Source organism: Dendrobates tinctorius, unplaced genomic scaffold (assembly GCF_039654945.1).
Source record: "Dendrobates tinctorius isolate UK_male_01 unplaced genomic scaffold, ASM3965494v1 ptg000132l, whole genome shotgun sequence".
Lineage (NCBI taxonomy): Eukaryota > Metazoa > Chordata > Amphibia > Anura > Dendrobatidae > Dendrobates > Dendrobates tinctorius.
In genome coordinates this window covers 7,494,013-7,511,623 of record NW_027361800.1, presented here as the reverse complement: position 1 = coordinate 7,511,623, position 17,611 = coordinate 7,494,013, and the positions used below count along the sequence as shown (strand labels likewise).

The following is a 17,611-nucleotide window of genomic DNA, read 5'->3' as shown; positions in this document are numbered from 1 at the left end:
AGGTACTCACAGTACTGAGTTCACTGAAGTTCCCCCTGTTGACTCTCTTTTGAAACTTTCTCGTATGGCAGGCAGCCGTAGCCTTTTCCTTCTGGCTCACACAAGTCGCTGCTGGGGTCTCCGAGCCTTAGTTGGGAATAGAGCATTTACAGCTGCTACTTCCTCCGGTTTCTGCTGCAGGACCGTCAGTGTCCGTACAATCTCGGAGACCGGAATCCGGACCATGCGCTCCAGCTAGGCGTGAGCCTTAACTCTACTCATCCTCCAGCTCCCCTTCTCACATCCACACACTTCCCCTTCCCTTCACAGACTGCCCTAACTTCCCTCCTCCCGACCACAGAGAGCAGCTCCTCAGCAGTCAGGTTCAGAGCTCTCCCTGCTAGCCTGGAGTGGGAACTGTGTTGTGTGTTTGTTTAACTACTAGAGAGATCCTTCATTGCTTCCAAGCATGACATCACACTCCCTAGGAGGAACTTAGTGTACTGTTTTCCTGATTTATCTAACCCAAGCAAATTACAGGTTCTATCAGTGTCTGTTACATGTTCAGAGGGTTGGGTAGATTTCTGCAGGGCTTTTGTTAAGGCTTTGAATTGTTATTTCAATTCCTGTAGTTCTGCCTGCGGAAGGAGATTCCTGCTCTTGGTAATTGGCGCTGCCCCTCCATCTTCCAACTTCAACCTTGTTAGAAACTGAGTTAGCTCTTTGACATCTTCAGCTTCTTTCTCCACCAGCTCATCCATCTGTGTATTAATGGCAGCAACAAGTTGTCTGCGGGTGAGTGCTTTAAAGATCTGTTCTTCTGACATCTTTATATGTTCTGCTACTGCTCTCAATTCTTCACATGTTAACTGAAGAAGCAGTTCACTGAACCTGTCCATTTGTATTTCCACATCCATTGCTGCTAGTGAGTTTTCTTTAGGGCTTGTCCCCATTAACTGGTGTAGCAGAGTTGCGTTGAGGTGCTTTGCTGCTGTATTTTTCAGTCACTTTGCCTTTTTTCCCTCTACACACTAATTCCCACTCAGAATTCCCCAAACAGGCCACCAGTATTATGTGCACGCCACTAGGTTCAGATAGGGGTGGGACAGGTCTCATGAATTCTTTGGAACTCTGGAGGAACCGTTACTCAAGGCGACCATGCACTTCAACTTCTTCAGGCGCAAGATGGATCCACTTGATCACACATAAAGTCCTAATGAACAGATGAACAGTGTAGTTTAATATCACAGCACTTCCAGTACAATTCACATCTCTTAAGAAAAAAAGGCTTCAAAAACAGAACAGCTGCTTCTTAAAGGCACATTGCCTAACAGTCTCTTTTGATAGCACAGGTAAGCACAGATCAAGACTTTTTAAAAAGGCACAGTAGTACACAGCATTCCTTCTAGCACAGTGAGATGGAGAATGGGGGGGTTGCTGAGGGAGATGATCACTGTGACACAATTCCTTCCAATCCTTATCTTCCTGCTCCTGAAAAACTTTCTCAACTAGCCGTACAGGGTTTAGCCCAGCTTCACTCTTTAATGGAATCATGTGTCCCTATGGTTCACTTGCCTGAACTTTTGTGAGAGATAGATCACACACCACTCATCCCTTTGGCTGCTGCAAGAATAGTAAACAAGTTCCCCACAATGCCCTTGGGGCTCTGCTAATCACTCCCTATCTCCTGAGACTGTGTTAACCCCTCTAGTTGCTGGATGCTTTTGAAGCAACAGCACTCATCACTACTTCTGCATGTCACACAGAGATAATCACACCACCCCGTTAAACATAGCTCAAAGGATGAAGAGGGTTCCAGAAGCCCTGTCTGCAGAGTTTTTGTATTTGAGATGCCCTCTGCAGAGAGGAACAAAGACACACATGCCCCTACCAGCTGCAGGACAAGGAATGCTAATGTAGGCCTGAATACAGTATGATCAATGAAAACTGGCTGGGGTGACACTCTGTTACTTCCACCCCTGAAGTGCAACCACTTAGTGTGTTTCTCTGTGTAATGGTCTGAAATGTACACCTACCCAACAGGAGTAAGAAGTTTCCACCACCCACCTGTGTCAGAGTCTCAGCTATTGTAACAGCTCCACCAATTGATCTTTTAACAATGAAATTCACTGACAATAGCATGAACAAAGCTCAAATATAGGGGACTACACAAAGGACAGGTTACTCCTCTAATGTACATGTGGTGTTTCCCAGCGTTCACGTCACCATTAGAGATGAGCAAATATATTTGAAAAACGATCGCCAAACATAAATACGGGGCAAATATGGCACATTTGAATCAGTGATCAGAAACATGAGCAAATTTTTATAAAAATCGGAAAAAAAACAGTAACATTGGTTAAAAAGTGTGGGAAAATATTTGCATTGCCACTAAAGTATTTTGAGCACTTTGGCTAGGATAATGGTGTATAATGAGCGTGGGGCACCTGTTTCATCAGGGTAAGGGATAGAGAGAGCTCAGAGGAGCTGCGAGCTTGTAAATATTTTTTTTTTTGCACTTTATGTGGGCACACTGGCTAGGCACAATCAGGGGTCAGGAAACATCCACAATGTCCTCACAAAATGGCTTGTGTCATTGGCTGCTGAAATCACATTCCTCTCTATATACAGTATAGAGCAGACATCTTCTTTTAGCACCTGTAACTGTAAGTTTCCCAGAACACTGCCAGACGTACATTCATATTGTGAGGTTTGTGCTGTGCTTTTCCTATGCCTTGAGTTCTGTATGCTTCATCTGTTGCCTGACCTTGGACTTCGTTTTGACCATCCGCCTGTTTAACCCTTTCAGCTCTGATCCATTATCCTCCCGGTACTCTGACATCGGAACATTACCGACTATACTTTTGTCTCTTCCTTCTGTTTATGATGTACACTCCTGGCTTCTGACTTTGGACTCCTTGACCATGCTGACTCATGGCTTGGCCATGAGAAGTGACTAGCATCACATCCATGTTCTGGTGTGTATTTGTTTCATTCTCCAACGCTAGCTGTTTAGTAGTTTATTTCACCAAGCCCTGTTGTCTAGTAGTTTAGTTTTCCTTCTTATGGTGTGTAGTGGTTTAGTTCTCCATTCCCAAGCACCCTGCAAGTCTTGTGGATTCTAAGACTTGTGCAACAGCCTCTTCCCTGACTGCCCCTACAGCCAACAGAGTCACCCAGTGACCAGTAAGCAAGATTTAATGCCCCTGTCCATGCTTGCTCATTCAGGTGTCAGTTGTCATGTAGTGACTGGCCCTGTATGACATGACCCAGCAATCGGTCGGTCACCAAACAGCAAACAAACAAGGAAACACCGGGGACACAATTACAACGGTGGACCCTGCAATATGGGATGGGGAAATGGACACCTCCTGCACTCTCCTGAGGCTGTGCCCTGGTCTATCCTGATGTCCCTATATGGCTTCTTTCAAACCGTCGCCAAGCAGGATACCTTAGCCCTCACTTGCCCTGCACCTATCCCTTAGTAGGGAATTGGCAAGTGCGGACACTGGTCCCACCGCTGCACCAATACAACACCAAGGGAAGAAATAACAGACAAGGTAATACAAAACAACACTTAGATTTCTCTGCTGCAATGCACTGTACAGCAGAGTAAGGCACCAGTTCACAACATTCAGCTGAAGCACCACTGCACCAAAAACCTCCTGTCTTCACCACAGTTGGTTTCAAAAGGACCTGTATAACCAACAGTCAGCTGATGCACCAGGTGACCTTTTAAAGGTATGTGGGAGTGGTCACCACCTGCATCAGCAAACTCATCTAGCACCGCAATTACACCGGCGGCAAAAACTGATGTTAACCCCTGATTGCCTGAAAGGAAAAAAGTTTATATATGAGAATCCAAATCTGACACAGATCCAAAAATGGATCGTGACATCAGTGTTGAAATGCATCCTCCTGTAACAATTATAGTGGATACTACAGGGGTTTCTTGGCAAGAAGCACAATCACAGCAGAGTCCAGAGTTAAGTGAATCGAGTTTATATAAGAATACAGCAAAACCATGCGTGCACAGTGTGAACAAGGCAAACACAAAAGTCAATAAACTGCCGCTAGAGGTCAGCGGCCAGTTGCAGGGTATACGCCTTTCAAAGTATCGAATGCTTGGAGCATAGTTTAGAAACAAAGTCCAGAACGTTATAGCCGGCCACTATGGAAACAGATGCCGTTATCAGTACGGTATAGTTCTCAGAAAGTCTATCCAGTGGGTACCCTAACCCTGGTCCGGTTAGGGCACGGCAGGGCCGCTGAGTCAGCCGGAATCGCAGAACCACAAGTAGCAAGCACACGGTAGATTCTTTAGGACGGAGCAAACAGTAAGTCTCACCGATCAGGTGGCAGCAGGTAACAGGACAGCAGAGCAGCGGAGACAGCCAGCGGCTGTGGAGCGGGCAGCAGCAGAGGTGTGCAGTATAGTCTCTTGAAGCAACCACGAATGGAACAACCTCAGCAAGCTACAGCAGCTGTGAAGCCAGGACAACCCAGTACTCAAAGGAACACAGGCAAAATACTCCAGCATTGATTAATGACTGGGGTGGAGTCTTAAAGGCAGCAGACAGGAACACATGAAGGCCAGACCACCATCTTGGAGAAGGGCAAAATTCCAGAACATAGCAAAAGTGTCCAGAGTCCTGACACCTGCCAGACATAGAATTTTTCAGAGAATGAGTGATGTTGTCTGTTACATGCTGGTGTAGCGCAGGCAGATCTTTCTTAGAAAAGTAATGGTGACTGGGCAATTGGTACTGAGGACACCATCAGCTTTCAGAAACCATCTGTATCCACAAGGCGGAAAGGATACATTTCCATGGCCAACAGATTGGATTGGCCATCCAATAATCACAGAGATCACAGGTCATGAGTCACACAAAACCACCCGCTGTGATCTTTGGAGCCTAGAGCTCTCAGGTGACATCTATCGTCCAGGCAATTACACAAATGGGCGACGATTTGTAGCCTATTCTCTACTTCTCTGAACATAATTCGCCATCCAACTCAACCGTACCCAAAAGCCTAAAGCACGTTTATCTACCCCCCATTTCCTCAAGATGGTTGGACTATCATTGTAAATAAGCACCTGTACTTGTGTCACCACCACCTCATTGTAGATTGTAAGCTCTGAAGAGCAGAGTCATCATTATTTTTGCTTTAATAGTTTGATTATCTTAAACTTTGTAACGTTTGACTGTTTTATATGACCTGCTGTTTTGTAAAGCTCTGTGGAATATGTTTGTGTGGCACCCCTGAGGGTTCAGTCGCCACAGAGGTACTGCATCTCATCCAGAGGTGTGGTACCCCACTCTCAGGCAAGGAGGGAGCACTACCCAGGACTCTAACACCTGCACCCAACACAGACTATTGCAGCAGGGCACTCTGGATGTACCCTAAGGGAGGCTGGGTAGTAAAGGGGTTGGGGGAGTGGGTGGAGAAGGTAGAAAGAGAGAGGAGGAGATAACAGAGCAGTAAAGAACAGTGCAGAGAGAGTGAGTCAGACGTCAGGAGAAAATAAAAGTAAGCAGATGTCGTGTGAGGCAGCTCCCTGTCAGGAGGAGCTGCAGAGAGGAAGCTGAAAAGGACAGTTCAGAGAGTGGAAGGAAAGTGGAGAGACATATGGTGAAGCTGCTCCCTGTAAGGAGGAGCTGCAGAAGGAGGAAGAGAGACAGAAGGAAGCTCCCGCAGAGCAGAAGGGGTCTTAGGGGCAGTATTGGAGAGACCAGGTTGCATGGGGGTGCTGGCCCCCTATCCTAGTGGAGAAATCACCAGACTCAACTAGCATGCCGGAGGCAGAGGCACCTGTAGGTGCTTCAGCCACAAGCCACAGTTATCTTCACCGGAAAGGCAGCCACAAGGGAGCAATGGAACGCAGAGAGGATGTTACCCGACAAGGTCCGTGGCTGTTGGCCTGGGACACTGACTGTGAGGTGTTGGGCAGGAGAGGCGGAGAGCCAACGCAGTGAGTCGGCCAGGATAGGCATATACTGACAAGAGTCCTGGGAAGGTGAATCCTGATCTACCTGGGAGTTTGCTGGACCCCTCACCTAGAGGACGCAGCGCCGAGCGGGCACCTGTGCATGCCAGAACAGTGAGTAAACCCTTGGAACTGCACCCAGCTGTGTCCTCTAATTATTCTTGCATTGCCTGCCCTGCACCACATCCAACAACATCACCTTTACCATCTACACCCAAACTGCCCTGGGATAGAGCTCTACCCGTGGAGAGCTTAACCTTCTCTGCTACCCTATCATCATCCCAGAAGATTTGCATTGCAGCGTCGGTCCCCTGACCGAATACCACGTGTGGCGTCACAAACACTTTACTTTAAACTTTACAAACTTTATTTCCTCTGTAAATATCCCCTTTTATTGGATGCCCAGGGCCATGGACCGGGTCACTGCTGCCGTGACATTGCCACTTTAAAAAGTGGCCCGGTACCGAGTATCCCCACTGCCCTGGATCGCGATCTATTTGCACTATATAAATAAAGGTTATTAGTAGTAGTAGATTGAAGAAGGTAAAGTTCAAGCTCTTAGCTTTGGCATGTTTAGGAGGAAACAATCTTTTAAGTGAGCACAACTGCACTAACGAGGGCTGGCTACTCAGCACGACAGAGGGTGGAGTAGGGTGAACTAGACAAGCTCCTGGACTGTGAGAAAGGTGCAGGCAGAGATGTTACAGTGGATTGAGAAAGATGCGGTGTGCTTGGTGTCTAAGATCAGTCAAAAACAGCAGGCATGTCCACTTCCGTATCAGCTGATGGGCTCTCACTCACTCCAAATGTAGCAGGTAAACAATTGGAGGATCTAAAGCCGAAGACATGTGTGACAACACTTGCCATGGTAAGGGAGGAGGAAGAATCAGAACATGCGTTTTACGGTGTGGACGATGGTTTGCGAGACCTGTTAGTCTGCATTTTAGCACAGTGAGATTCCCATATTAATGCATGTTTTTCTCATGCAGGTGCCAGTTTATGCATGTAGTAGTCAAATTATTTCATTTTTTTAACTCTACTCTGTCAATTTTAACAAGGTTGGCAGATAACGTGATTTGTGTCAATTTTTGGCGGTCTGTAAAAAAAGACCCAAGCTAGGCAACTGCAGACCCGTGAACGCTGCTGGATACTGACAGAGTTGGGGCTTAGGATGCATTGCTTGTCGTGGCTGCATAACTCTGTATCTGTGGGAAACCGCAACGCAACCAACTAGGCTTCCTCCTCCTCCTCTGCTGACCTTCTCAGCTGCATGCCTCTGGGTTTACACCAAGTGGAATCTACCACTTCATTGTCATCCTCTCTATTCTCCCACTCCTCGCCTTGAGAGTCACCCTCCTCCTCTTCCTGGACTGACAGCACAGTACAGTCCACATGTGTCTCAAGTATATAAGTCTCATCAGGATCATCTCCATCCACAGGGGTTAACGTCTGTTGACAAGGGTTTGGGGTACCCTACTTCGACTGGCCCTGGATGAAGCTGAAAAAAACATTTGGGCATTGGTGCAGATTATTTCCTCTTCTTGACTCTGTGAATATTTGGAGTACACTTAGTAACATAGTAACATAGTTAGCAACCCCAAAAAAAAGACATTTGTCCATCCAGTAGTGAAGTATTCGGACTCGCTGTACTCGTTACGAGTACCTCCTAATACTCGGGTACTCGTAACGAGTAGCGAGTCCAATGTAAGTCTATGGGAAATGCGATTAATGGGCTGTGTGTGTGCTGGGCTGGGCGGGGACTGTGCAAAAACTATGCCGGGCTTTGCAGGACTTGTGCTGGCCTGTGTGAAGACTGTGCTGGCCTTTGCGAAGACTGTGCCGGGCTGTGCGGGACAGTGCTGGCCTGTGTGAAGACTGTGCCGGGCTGTGCGGGACTGTGCTGGCCTGTACAAAGACTGAGCTGGGCTGTGCTGGCCTGTGCAAAGACAGTGCCGGGCTGTGCGGGACTGTGCTGGGCTTTACAGGTACTGTGTGGGGACTATGCCGGTCTGTGCGGGGCTGTGCTGGGCTTTGCAGGTACTGTGCTGGACTTTCCAGGTACTGTGCGGGGACTATGCCGGGCTGTGTGGGACTGTGCAAGGGACTGTGCCGGGCTGTGCGGGGACTGTGCTGGGCTGTGCTGGGACTGTGCGGGCTGTGCCAAATATTGCGAGGCGAGTAGTGAAATACTCGCCAGAATTCGAGTACCGCGAGTACCGCATTACTCGCCGAGTACCGAATCCTAACAAGTATACTCACTCATCCCTAGTGACCATTGATATAGGGGTTTCTTTGTCTTTCGGCATTTCACCTAGCATTTAATTATCCACCAATACAGCATTAACTTCAAGAAATAAAATAAAAGTTCATACCTGAAAAGCTTCTCATTACCATATAGTCATCACAGTCCTCTGGTTCTTTAAATATTTTAAGATCTACAAAAGGAGGTCGAGCAGGTTTCTTTGGTCTTAATCCAAGTACAACTTCGCTTGGCAAAAGTTTTAGCCTCGGTTTGTTAGGGTAACCAGTTGATGACTTCTTGATTTGTAGAGCATTCAGTGAGCAGTTTCCAGTATCAATAAGGGAAGTGTTTGCAGATCGCTTGGGAACAATAGGTTTATTGAGTGGAACTGAAGGTCTGTTAACAAAAGCTTCATGAAGAATTTTTGAGTTACTTTGATATGAGAAGCTTTTATGTAAATGTAATGAGCTTCCTGCAGCTTTCAAAGGGTCAATTTTTGGGGACACTGCAAGATCTGGTGAAGATAAAGCTTTGGGTACAGGTTTCTTAAAATAATGCTCACTGACTGGCTTTATGATTGGTTTTGCTGCTATAGCAGGCTTAGATCCAGGTTTTGTCTGCAATATTGGCTTGGCACAAATATTTTCTCCAGATTCCTTTTGAAATTTCATCCGGATATTCTTAAAACCTTCTGGATCTGTCTGAAAAGATAAAATTCATAATTGAGAAAAGTTGGAAATGTAGATGGTAGTTAGAGGAGGAGATAATACAATATTTGAACAAAATACAGTATTATTCTGCATTTTAGGGCTCTGCATAAAAAGAAACATGCATGTACAATAGCATTTTTTTTTTTACTTATTAGTAAAGCATAACAAAAATGTTAATTATTTTGTGCATGCTCTGTGTATAGCTTTTGTTAGATGATCTATTTCTGGGATATTTACCAGTTGTTTCCTTTTCCCACAATGCAGACTACATTTCCTATGGCTTTGGTAAGTGGGGGTCTCACAACTCCTATCTAATAGCAGTCAATGATAAATCGGGGACAAAACTAATGTACAGGCAGTGTCTCAGGGTATTGTGCCATGTAGCTTCAGCCTGTCTCACCAATACCCAACTATATCATTTCTCTTTCAGAAAGGCTCAAAAGATGAGGCAGGTTTATGAAACGGTCAGTAAGAGAAAAATGTATTGCTTACCTATAATGACAAGGGATGGGGAAAAAACAAACGATAAAGTTCGGGATGCGAGATCTATACGGAACACCTAGTGTCCAGTATGGTGTGTGACAGCACAAGAAAAACCACCTCTGATTGGTGGTAAGTTCATTACTTCCAGTCAATTCGCTGTGGTTCACACGCTGTCATACAGATGACAGTGTGTGAGTCAGCAGCTGTGACCAGTGGTAAAATGGTTACCGTTGGTCACAGGTATCTGCTGATGAGAGTACTACTGTTATGAGGTTACTGTGACAGAGAGGAGCCAAAAGATCACAATGTCTGATTGCGCCTACTCCTGCTCTGAAAAGAAGCACTTCACTTTTTTTAAATGGTGTAAATTTCTTTTGGCAGTACAGGGGTTAATCGGCCATGTTGAGAACTCTGGGTATAGGACTCTCGGCAAAGCATGGTGACACTCCTACCCCCTATATAATTGGGTCCTGACTGACACATTGTCAGAGCTAGCTTATGCTGCATGGCTGGGAGGATAGTAGTTGGTGGTTATGAGTAGGCGTTTGGTGGGTATATCTGTGACTGTTGCTTGGTTTAGTAAGTGTGATAATTCCTTTCTCTTCCCCTACTTTGGTTTTACCCCATCCTCCACTTCCCAATGCATTCCTCTGTTATATTTGTGAGTATATTTGTATGCCTGGTATTTTACGTTTCCCCTGTACGTGTTACCTTGTTCGACTGGTTGATGTACTACAACTCCCCTCTTCCCTATGTGGGGGAAGGGTACATACGGAGGGCGAATTCAGAAGATAAGGCAAGATACGTGGCCCCGGCATCTTCACCTTCAGAAGTAATCCAGGGAACAGAGCGAGCTAGGGTGCCCCCTATCGTTAGGGACAGGGCAGATTTACGTACTGTCATTTTGCAACACTAACACATCAGGTGTGGGAACCGTGACTCCCAGGCAACGCTCAGTGGAGTCCAAGATCTCTTTGCCTGAGAGGTTCTCAGGGGGTGTGACAAGTTTATTTTCGCAGAGGCATGTAAACTGTACTTTAGGTTACGTCCTCAACGTGTTGGGATAATTATCTCGCTCCTTCAAGGGGACCAGCAAGCATGGGCATTTTCTCTCCCGCCTGACTCAGACGGAGGAGGAATTTTTTCTGGCACTGGGTCTTATATATGACAACTCCGACTGCATCTCCACACTCCATCAGCTTTAGCAGGGAGACCTGCCAGCAGAAGAGTATTGCTCCAAGTTTCGGAGATGGTCCACAGACACTAAGTAGAATGACCCCGCAGTCTGTAGCCTGTTTTGTGAGGGGTTATCAGTAGGGGTGAAGGATGCCTTAGCTCTGTATCAGACTCTAGTTTCCCTTGAGGCGGTCATGTCTCTGGCTATCCGGGTTGATCGTCGTCTCCACCAGAGACATAGGAAGACACCCCAATGTTTGATAGGTCCGGGGCCATCTGGGGAACCCATCCAGTTGGGTGTGACATCTCATCCTGGAAAGCAGTCTGTTGTTCATCACAATGGGGAAATATGTTTTTACTGTGGTAAAAAGGGCCATTTTGTGGGCAAGTGTCCTTCCCTATCTCATGGTAAAACCTCCAATCTTAAAAGTAAGGGGTTCGAATTGCAGGGAGGTTAGCAAACCGGGTGTACTTATCACCTCTGTATGTAGGACACAATTTTTTCTGCCAACTGAGATTCATCTGGGTTAAATTAAGGTGGTTATGTCAACATTTCTGTCGACAGTGAGGTTTAACTTGACTCTAGGTTCATCCAGGTCCAGGACCTCAATCCACATACAATGTGAAGACACAGCATGGTAACTTAATTAACCAGATGACTATTTTTAGCAAGCCAGAAAGAATAGACTACTTTCTATATGTTGACTTTTGAATTTAAGTGTTTCTCTCTGGATGGTCAAGAAAACAGACTTTTGCTTGCGTAAGCCTGTAATATTGACTTGAAAGTTTGACATAACATATTGTGCTCTTATCCTTGATGACTAGTGATGTTTACTAAAATGCTGATTATACATTGTCTAGGCCAGATAGTTTGGTGACTTTTTAAAGAAGGAAAAACTATGCAAATAGATCTCCATTCTTCCCCTTTTATTTGTGAATACTGGATGAAGGACACTTGATTATAAAAATAGGTTACATGCATCTAGAGAGAGACAGAGACAGACAGATTCAGCCAAGATATCCAAACATCCAGGGACTCTTCACCACTGCAGCCAAGTTTTTATGGCTCCATCATGAGGGAGACAGATTTTTATTCTACAGGATGCCAACCTAGGGGACCTGTTCCATTGACCATCGCTGAACCATGGATACGATCCATGGAGATTTTCGGAGAAGCCAGGTTGTGACCCTCCAGTCAATTGGCCTTGTACTTGAATGGACTGTCATCTTCCTATGCTTGCGCTACCTCCTCTCTGTGTGCATGCCCCAGGTGAAGTAGTTGACCATGGAAGCTCTGAAGTAACAACTGCCATTATCCTTGTGAGTCAGCGGAAGGGTAAGACTCTGCAATGTGCACCATCTTGCGATATTTTGCTGGGACTGTTCTACGTGTTATCTGCTTGTTTTATATAGCATTGCCACGCTGTTTTACCAGCATCCTGTGTTGTCTCAGTAGCATTACGCCCACTTTAAAGGAAGAGCGAAAGTTCGATGGGACGATTCCTGGTGCATGTGGTTTCGGATAGTGGACCTGGGCACCCACCGATTGTCCAGACCCATAATCGCCATTGACTCTAGCCCCTTGAGACAGGGGTATTTTACTCAAGCCATCCGAGGGTTACATCTTCAGGTAGGAACCATGCACTTAGAAGTTATTGACTGTTATGTGCTAAAGGGTCTCCCCTCTCCTGTGGTTCTTGGATTTCCCGGCTCATTCTGCACAACCCTTTAGTAGATTGGCCGACTAAGGAAGTGGTGAAGTGGAGTGAGTATTGTCAAGGACACAGCTTGGGTACCCGGCTTGCTAGGCTTGATACCCAGTCTGTGCCTAAAATACCTGTCTGACTTTGGGGATGTGTTCTCGGAGCAGGAATGCCTAGAACTTCCTCCCCATTGTCCTTTTGACTGCACCATTAATCTTGATCCTGAGGACAAAGCTGCCTAAGAGCAGACTTTATAATATCTCTGGTCCAGAGAGGCAAGCATTATATCATTGAAAGTTTGGCAAAGGATCATATTAGACCGTCCTCTTTCCCTATTGCTGCATGGTTTTTCTTTGTAAAGAAAAAAGATGAAGGGTTACATCTAGTGATGAGCGAACGTGCTCGCCACTACTCATTACTCACCCGAGTATCACTGTACTTGGCGAGCACCAAGCATTTCCAGGATTGCTCGGCGGGAACTCGGGTCTCCACCCAGCATTTTTGGCAGTCTTTAGAGACCCAATCACCATACAGGGGATTGTCTGCCAGGCACTGTAACGCCGCAGCCATCTTTGTTGTGGTCGTGCAGTGATTGGCTGCCCACACAGCATCATAAGGGGTATAAGAGACAGGATGCCGCCCTGCTCAGCGCAATCAGCTCTGGATTGAGATAGTGTAGGGAGTGCTGCTGCCGAGATAGGGTCAGATTTGTAGATTTATTAGTTATTGTGGGGTCTACCATCCTTAACAACTCAAATCCAGCTAAACCAACAGACATTCTAAGGACTAATTCTGGAGTATATAGGTTGCAGTGTTAGGTAGGCAGGCAAGTGTACGTCAGTGCAAGGACTGCAGGCACTGTATGTGTGTGTATATAGATATCATTGCATACATCAAGAGGGTCTATTGGGTCTATTCCATTACTGTCTGCTACTGCTGCTACCTATAGCAAATAGTGACCATGATTATTTTATTGCCAAGCAATCAAGAGCCCTTTTTTTCTCCACTTGATTTTTGACACTGCACAATACTGCCAGATCCTTTTCCTAGCACAGCATAAAAATACAGCAATTTTAAAGTTGTCTCAAAAATCACTTTTGAGTGAGCAGAGAAATCTTTCATTTTTATGTGGTATGGTAGAGTACAATTTTTTTTTGAGCGTCTTACACAATTTCTTGACACCATTTTGCTGAACCCAAAAAAATACATCCAGGCCACATATTTTACAGTGTGGTATACCTGTGACATGCCTCATACATCCGTGTGCTAAAAATTTGGTCATTTTAGGCCTAAATTCTATTTTTTTTGCTGTCTGTCACTCTAGTTATACACAGCACTCTTTTGCATAAAAAAATACAGGCCACATATTTGGCAGTGTGGTATCTCCGTGCCAGGCCTCATATGCGTGGTGCAAGTTTGGCCATTATAGGCCGGTATTCCAGTGTTTTCCTGTCTGTCACTCTAGTTATATACATCACTATATTGCCCTTTCAAAGCAAAACAGGCCACATATTTGGTAGTGTGGTATCTCTGTGCCAGGCTTCATATCTGTGTGCTCCAAGTTTGGGCATTTTAGGCTGGTATTCCAATGTTTCTCCTGTATGTTGCTCTAGCTATATACAGCACTATTTTGCATTTTAAAAAAAAAAAAAAAAACAGGCCACATATTTTACAGTGTTGTATATGTGGCGCCCCTGAGGCTCAGTCACCACAGAGGTACTGCACCTTCTCCTAAGGTGTGGTGCCCCACCATCCAGGTAAGGTGGGAACTCCTGACCACGGTCCAACACTCGCACCCCACACAATAGAGCAGTTCAGCAAAACCACATTGCGGCGCCTTGCTTAGAGAGAAGCAGAGCACCTTTGGTGGTTCCCTGCTTGGAACACTAAACGTGCTGGGAGGTGGGTGGAGTTGAGAATACATAAAAGAGTGGGAAGGTTTAGGATTACAGGACAGTGAGTCAGACGGGGAGTCTGAGAGAGGAAGCCACTCGGAGAGGAGTGGGGATCCCTGGAAGAGGGATGGAGGAAGGAGTGCTGCAGCTGCCTCAGTGACCTGAGCCAGCTGGCACGGGAAAGGAAAGAAGGAGAAAGACGTTGAACTTAAACCTGAACTTCCATAAGAGAGAGATTAGTAAGGAACGAAGGAGAAAGGGAACACATAGGACGTTGGTTAGGAGAGAACCCTGCCTAGAAGTTCTAAATGCAAGGCCGGGGCCCGGTCCCCGAGGTTTTATGGACACTAATGGTTCTGCAGCAGACACCGGTGGAGTAATGGGCTGTAAATGCACTACTCCCATCTAAGACTTGGGGGCACAACAGCAACACGGATAGAGAGCCGGGACTCAGGAGTAGAGAGTCCCCGAAGCAGGCTACAGCTGTCTGCCGTACAAGTAGAGTTCTTGGGAACATCTGTCAGGAGGACCTCCAGTGTAACTCAGTACTAGGAGATCTTCACACTTAAAGGCGCTGTAGAGGAGACGTTCTGAAAAGGCACATAAGTTGGTGGAGTGTTGGAAGGGAGCATTCCATCTTGCCTGGAGGTTGACTGAGTCCCTGACCCGGAGGACACGGCATGGAAGCGGGCACTACAGACTGTGAGTAAAGCTTTGGAACTACATGCCCTGGTGTCCTCCATTCCTTCCTGCATCCGCCAGCCTGGCACTGCTACATCTCCTGCGCCAGACACTATACCATCTAAGTGTCACTTCACCTATTCTGCCCTGGGACAACAGCCCTGCCTGTGGAGGGCTATAACACCTCTGCTGCACCACACCATCTGTCCCAGAGGATCTGCATGCAGCGTCGGGCCTAACATCTTACTTGCTGAACACCACAGGTGGCGTCATGAACTATTTCATTAACTACATTCAAACCATTACATTCCCCGCCATTACTTGGGCGCCCAGGGCCACAGACCGGGTCACCGCTGCTGTGACACATCCCGCTGACACCGACCCGGTACCGAGTACTCCACAGCCCTGGGTGGAGGGCGAGCCAACTATCTATGACATGCCTCATACATTCGTGTGCTAAATATTTGGGCATTTTAGGCCTAAATTAATTTTTTTTATGGTTTTCCCGCACACTTATCACATACAAGTTCGCTCCCAATTCAGCCATTTGTAGTGAACATGTATAATATTCTAGTCCATTTACAATGGGCAAGGCGCGTGGCAAGGGACGGGGAAGTGGACGTGATGGTGTTGGTGCATTCCAAGGCCGAGGCCATGGGCAAGCTGAAATTGGGCCACCAAAAACACCCACATCTTCTCGCTGGACCTTAGCGTCCGAAGTCCTAGGGGACCGCAGCAAGACAGCACTATTGAAGTGCAGTGTGAAAAGTTTGTTGGTTGGATAGCGGATAATACTTCCAGTAACTTATTCACCACCACCAGCACCCTGTCTTCCAGACGGTCAAGTCTGAGTAGCTGTGAATCTGGACCTCATATTCCTCACCCTGATCCTCCTTCCTCCCACCATGCTGAGTGCACTGAGACAACTCATCCCACACTCGGACACTCTGAAGAGCTGATCAGTTTTCCAATTATAGATTCATGCCTCCTGCCTGTTCCACTTGAAGCAGGGCAAGATGAGATTCCATGTAGCAATGCACAAATATTTGAGCAGCCACGGTCACAAGAGGTGGACGATGATGAGATACAATTGCCGGAAAGTCAGGAGGAGGACCAGGGTGGGGAAGTGGAAGATGAAGTGGTGGATAATATAGTAACAGACCCAACCTGGCAGGAGGACATGCAGAGCGAGGACAGCAGTACACAAGGTGAGGGAGGCGTAGCACTCCTTCAGGCAGGAAGAAGTGTGGTGGCTGCAGACAGAAGGCGGGCAACCGTTCCCCGTAAAACCAACATGACGGAAGTTGCCAGTCCAACTGTTAGGTCTTCCCGAGTCAGGTTATTTTTTAAAGACTCTGCCAATAACCTCAAACAGGCCATTTGCAACACCTGTCATGCCAGCATCAGCAGGGGTAGCAAAACTACCAGCCTTACCACCACCAGCATGATCAGGCATATGGCAGCAAAGCACCCGATCTAGTGGGCCCAACCCTATGCTCCAGGAACAGTGTCTGCGGGTGACACCACTACTTCTTCCACTGTTGTGCGTGCAAGCCAATCCCCTGTCCACAGTGCATGCCGTTTCCCACAGTCATCAAGCATGTCCACGTCCTTGTCCCAGCGCAGCCTTCAGTTGTACTTACCCTGGTCATTGGAACGTAAGTGGAAATATGCAGCCAACGCCCCAAAGGCCACAGTACTAAATGCACAAATTTTTCATGTGCTTGTGCTCGAAATGTTGCCCTTTAGGCTCGTGGAGATGGAAGCTTTCTGCAACCTGATGGCGGCAGCCATCCCAAGGTACTCGGTCCCCAGCCGCCAATACTCCCGCAGTGCCGTCCCAGCATTACACAAGCATGTGTCCCACAACATTACCTGTGCCCTCAACAATGCAGTTACTGGTAGAGTTGAGCAAAACGGGTCGAAAAATTTCAAAAGTCACCGACTTTTGGTAAAGTCGGGTTTCGTGAAACGAAACCCGACCCTAGGGTGAGGTCGGCCACGAGCTTGGTGACTTTAGCGCCAAAGTCGCGTTTCAAAAGTTTGTTTTCCGCCCTTTTTCAGCCAATCAGGATCCACGGACACTGTGGGCAACGTGATGACATAGGCAGGGGTCACCACCATCTTTGAGAAGGGCATGCAAGTGATTGGCTTGCTTTGAGGGGCATCACAGGGGGTATAAAAGGGCGTGCACGCCGACCGCCATGTTACTCATGCTGATCTCAGAATAGGGAGAGCTGCTGCTGCTGCTGATTCTGTAGGGAGAGCGTTAGGCAGGGAAGAAGACACCAAAAACTGCTTCTGCTGCTAGCGATTTTGCCTGTACAACACACCAGTCAATGTGTGTGCAGTGCAAGTGGAGGCTATATTTTGCTGGATCAGCTGTGTTGGTTGTTAGGCTGCCTTATAAGGCTTCCTGATAGCTGCATTGCTGTTTTCCCACTGCTCTGCAAACTGCTTTTTTAAAAGCAATCCAAATTTTTTTTTTGTCCTGGTGAGGTACTGAGCGTGCATTTTTTCACACCATACAGCGGTGTATGCTCCTCACACAGTACCGTGTAATAGCTGTTATCACGGCCACAGTGAAGCTGTGTGTGACTCTGTAAGGATAAGTCGAGGACATGTTCCGTTCTTACAGACCTCCACCTTCTAGTTTTGTCTGGTTTTCAAACAGTTAAGTATATTTGCTGTTTGATCACATTCAAAACTATAGAGAGACAGCGTGTGTCAGTCCGTATACTTAAAAAACATGG

At 46.7% G+C, this 17,611-nt stretch overlaps 1 protein-coding gene across 4 annotated transcripts in view; it reads right to left on the bottom strand.

Moving 5' to 3' along the window:
• LOC141048056 (uncharacterized) overlaps positions 1-17,611 on the bottom strand; it is a 1,479,555-nt gene that overhangs the window by 1,373,043 nt on the left and 88,901 nt on the right. For all 4 annotated transcript variants that reach the window (XM_073543414.1, XM_073543413.1, XM_073543415.1 and 1 more), the window contains exon 2: positions 8,341-8,911. In XM_073543414.1, the coding sequence (XP_073399515.1) occupies positions 8,341-8,911 (571 nt within the window). The remainder of the gene's footprint in view (positions 1-8,340; positions 8,912-17,611) is intronic.